The sequence below is a fragment of the Sinocyclocheilus rhinocerous genome, unplaced genomic scaffold (genome assembly GCF_001515625.1).
Source record: "Sinocyclocheilus rhinocerous isolate Xijiao unplaced genomic scaffold, SAMN03320098_v1.1 scaffold760, whole genome shotgun sequence".
In the NCBI taxonomy this organism is placed as follows: domain Eukaryota; kingdom Metazoa; phylum Chordata; class Actinopteri; order Cypriniformes; family Cyprinidae; genus Sinocyclocheilus; species Sinocyclocheilus rhinocerous.
Window position 1 is genome coordinate 207,681 of NW_015667422.1, and position 4,835 is coordinate 212,515.

Below are 4,835 nucleotides of genomic sequence, written 5' to 3' on the forward strand. Positions count from 1 at the left end.
GTCAAATTGTCCTTCAACCTTGTACTGGCGCTTTAAGCTCAAGCTGCTGAGCAGCAAAGCAAAAAATAGACTCGACGCCAAAATCGCTGCCGAGCTGCTGCAGCGTCCGGTGTAAAAGCACTCATTCGTTAACATGCATACCGGGAAAAAAATATTTTAAAACTACAAAAATACAAAACACTAAAGTATTTTGATACAAAATACGAAGCCATTTTCATCAGCCCTATCAAATACAAATTACAAAATACTATTTTGTATTTAAAATACGTATTTGAAATACATGTATCATAAATACTGCCCATCCCTGCTCATATCACTCTGTGGTCTCTTCCATTTCACCTAATAAAATAACTTAGACTCAAATCAATATTTCATGTCCATTTATTTATTTATTTGAGAAGTAGCCATGTAATAGGTGGGCTAATGTACAGTGAGACAGTCAGTATTGTAAAATAAAGCCAGTAGTTTTTTTTGCTTTAATGGCTGGTTTGCTGTACTTTATCCCTTATGTAGATCGCCATTCAATAAATTTGTTCCCCTTTTTCTATCTTCCTCTGTCATTCTCAGGACGCTTTAACGGATCTCACTGGTGATTCTGAGCGTTTGCCTGTAGAAGAGCAGCACGGCACATGGCTCGGACACAAGGTGCTATAAAAACACGCATATTGACACATAGGAACACAAAAACTTTGCAAACTCATTCTCATGAATCTTTTATTTAGGGAATGGTTTATTCAGCTGAATACATAAAGAAGAAACTAGAGCAAGAAATGATTCTCTCTCAAGCCTTTGGGAGAGATTTGGTAAGTGTAAACGTATGATTCTACACGTTATGATTATTAACTTAGACATCACAGAGCTTATTTATATTATTTTCCCACAGACTGCAAAAGTGTTCTAATAATTTTCAAAAACTTACATGAAGCGTCACTTTGACAAAAGCCTTGCAGTTTTTCTCTACATGTGTGCAACACACCATTCATGGACCAAAACAGGAATCACCATATGGCCAATTGTGATTATTAAACTTCAGAAAGCTATGATATCATTAAATACATGTTAGCACTGCTCATTCAAAGTAAAAATGCAGCACTGTTGCACTTTCTACAGGCTTTCAGTAGTAGTTTCAGTAGTAACCATTAGGCCACGCTTACATGAAGCATTAATTGTCTCCCTTTAAATGCTATTATTAATGAATGACCAAAATCTAATATCAGTCAACCTCTAATTTGTATGTATTTGCTATATAAGTACATAAACCAACTTTTTTTAAAAACTGTAAACTTGCAGTTACCCTGTTTTGAAGCTGAATGTATGCCAGTTTCAGTAAAAGAATCTGAGATTCATGATTTATTTTGAGATCGTATTGGTTTGTTCTGTATGAATATACAGTATTCATTTTATTTGTGCAGGTCTTTAAAAATGTCTCAATTTTTATTTTAAAATCAGATGCCATGAGTATGGTAACGAGACGAAGCTTAAAGTAGTAGTAAATTCAGCCCAGAAACTTTAGACAACATTTGCATGTTGCTTGCAAAATTTGCATTGTGCATGACATGATGTGACACTAAAAGATCCAGATCATGGTGTTTGCGTGTGTCTCAGGGTAAAGGGACGATGCACTATGGGCTGGTGATTGTGGGTCACTCTCTGGGTGCGGGTACAGCCGCCATCCTGTCCTTCCTCCTCCGGCCGCAGTATCCTTCACTGCACTGCTATTCCTACTCCCCTCCCGGCGGCCTGCTCAGGTCAGTGTGACCTCTCTATTGTTGCTCTGGGATCCGTTTTATGCTACATTTATAGAGAAAGCTGAGAACTGATCTCCTCTGAGAGAGAGAGAGAGAGAGAGAGAAACAGTGTTTAGCCGTCACTGAAGCATGATGACATTAGATAAGAGATTTGATGTGTTAAAGGATTAGTTTGTGCAAAAATGAACATTTTGTCATTAGTGTTACAACCGGATGTCATTCCAAAACTGTATTATTTTCTTTCTGCTATGAATCATAAATTTAGAAGTTCGGTTTCCACTCAAGGAAAGTGAATGGTTATTTATAAGCTCTAAAAAAGCATCATAAAAATAGTCTTCTAAAGCCATAGTTATGAATTATGAGCCATAGTTATGAATACATTTATATGAGGAACAAAGCATTTTTCACGGAAGTGGGATTCTAACGACTAACGACTCGTTCAGGCTGTTCATAACTTTATTTATCATGCACTTTCAGCATTACAACTTTGCATATCGTTTGCATTCACATACAGCTACATTACACGCAATATTTGAAATGGCATAATAGGGGAACTTTAAAATAGAATTTTAAATTGCAGTAATATTTCACAATATTTTTTACTTTGGTGAGCAAAAGAGACTTCTTTCAAAAACATAAAAAAAATCTTACTAAACTTGCCAAACTTTTCATTAGTAGTGTAACTTCTAGGTTCATACATTTGAAAACTATTATGGCAGCTTCAGAGTTGCATTCTTTGATGTTTTTCTAAATTTGGTTGTGGGAAATATTAACCCAAGAAACATGCATGGATGCACAAATCCACAAGATGCACTAATCTTTTGGAAGGATATTATTTGAGTTGAGTTACTCAAAACCTTTTCTGAGTTTTTGGTTTAATTGATTAGGTAATGAGAAAACTCTTCTTATCTGCCACACTTGAAAAAGTCTTTGCAGTTTTTTTTAAATTACATATTCTTTGTGAATCTAAATATAAAGTCTAATCGACTGTTGAATATCACATTTCACTCTAAAAATCTGTCACATTATGGCAGAAGAACAGATTGTGAACACTGTTTTTATGTTGACATCAAAGAACATGTTTTGAACACAAGCTTCGGTTTCTGTTTAATTCATAGTGAGGATGCAATGGAGTACTCGAAAGAGTTCGTCACCTCAGTCGTGTTGGGAAAAGATCTGGTCCCCAGGTAAATGAGTGTTCAGTTGTGCTTGGATGTATTTATAAGTCTGAGCAGACAGATGCTAATCTTTTGCTGTTGTGTTCGTTCAGGATTGGCCTCTCTCAGCTTGAGGGCTTCCGTCGCCACTTACTTGAAGTCCTACAGAAGAGTGATAAACCAAAGGTGAACTGCTTTAACTTGCTTATTCCCAGAGTCTCGATGCGCCATCAGTTTTGTTGAAAATAACTGTTACTGTTTACTGTAACTATTATATTGATTCCATTCCTGTCAATGTGATAAAATTCTAATGAAACAAAACTGAATAACACTATAAAGGAAAAAAACGTTACCTTGATAAATGTTTCCTTTTTTTTTTCACATACCTTGCTTTGAATTTTCTTTATTCCCCTCACTCAATGGCGTGTTTGTACACAATATGTAAGAGATGATCTACAATGACTCCCCGCGTTTGTTTTTGTAAATTTTTCTTCATTTTTTATGGAAGTTGCATCCATTAATGTGTCCCCATGGAGGGGTAACAGTTTATTGAGTGGAGCAACGGTGTTTGTTTTCCAAAATGTCCGTAGCCTGGAGAACTACGTTGAGTAGTTCCTCAACACCTGCCGCCATGCCAGCTGCAATGACGTCTGCCTAATGGAGGGCTTTCGGTGTGGTCTGGACAACGACATCATTCGCTTCATCATGCCCCAGGGTGACCCATGTTGGACCCTAAAGGATTACATAAGCTTTGCACTGTGGGTGAATGGATCCACATTCACAGTGGATGAAGCGGATGTCAACTACAACATCAACGTCCAGTCTCACCTTGCAGACGTCTCGCAGCCAGACCCAGAGCTCAGCCAACTATCACCCCGCTTCGCGGAGCATCAGCCCGAGCCAACCGCAGACAGAGAGCCAGTGCCCAATGCGATCTATGAGCCATCGCCTGAAGGAGCGAAAGAGCTGAGGACCGCCCCGGAGCCAGAGCCTCAAATCAAGTCCGACCAGGTGCGAGAGCCGGCTATATTGCACGTGACGGTGGATGTTACAGTGGAGCGTGAGGGCGCGGAGGAAAGCCCCACCCACTGCACCACCGCTGAGGGTGAGCCAACACTGAACTCAGAAGATAATTTGGATTTATATTGTGATATGTCAATTCTTCTCCTCTGCCATCATCGTCTGTCTGTCCTGTTACGGCCAAGGAGGCCGTTTTCGAACTGCCTATCTGCCCTGACCAGTCTGTCTGCCCTATCGCGACCATGGAGGTCGTGACCGAACTGTTTGTCTGCCTTGAACTATCTGTCTGTCCTGTCTTGACTACGGAGGTCGTTCCTCTGTTGATAGCGCTCCCGATGCTGGGAGTCGCTATTTGGTGTGTGGGTGGGCAGCATACACCATCCCTGAACCCCCTGACTGCCCAAAATTCCCACCCAGCCTCCCTCTCCCACCACCTGTTCACCAGTCCTCACCACTGCCTCCACTGTCCCCTGTCAGCCCCTCAGCTCACCCTCAGCCCACCATTTGTGGTGTGGGTTCACCGCGGGTCTGCCAGTCTCCATCGGTGTCATGGCTGGAGGATCCCTTGTCTCTGCCTCCAGCCTCTGAGTCCCGGACTCCGCCTCGGCCCATCGACCCAGTGGCTCCACCTAGGCTCCAAGCTCCCTCGTCTCCACCGTAGCCCGGTCTTCCACCAGCTCCACCAGTCCCTCCAGCTCCGCCTTGGTCGGTCGTCGACCCGCCATCGCCTCAGGACTCCACTCCTCCAGCTGCACCTCGTCGGTCCGTCCCACCGGCTCCGTTGGGCTCCTCCTTCCCTCCAGCTCCACCTTGGTCCTCAGTCGCTCCGGCCCCCGTCGGTGGAGTCGTCAGCCCTTCCTCCACCATGGCTCCTCCCTCTGTCGGCTCCACCGTGGGCCACGTGGGCCAA

At 42.4% G+C, this 4,835-nt stretch overlaps 1 protein-coding gene across 2 annotated transcripts in view; it reads left to right on the top strand.

Moving 5' to 3' along the window:
- Positions 1–4,835, top strand: part of LOC107733951 (sn1-specific diacylglycerol lipase alpha-like) — a 52,119-nt gene that overhangs the window by 31,668 nt on the left and 15,616 nt on the right. For both annotated transcript variants that reach the window (XM_016545812.1, XM_016545813.1), the window contains 5 exons: positions 568–645; positions 723–803; positions 1,606–1,748; positions 2,867–2,935; positions 3,019–3,091. In XM_016545812.1, the coding sequence (XP_016401298.1) occupies positions 568–645; positions 723–803; positions 1,606–1,748; positions 2,867–2,935; positions 3,019–3,091 (444 nt within the window). The remainder of the gene's footprint in view (positions 1–567; positions 646–722; positions 804–1,605; positions 1,749–2,866; positions 2,936–3,018; positions 3,092–4,835) is intronic.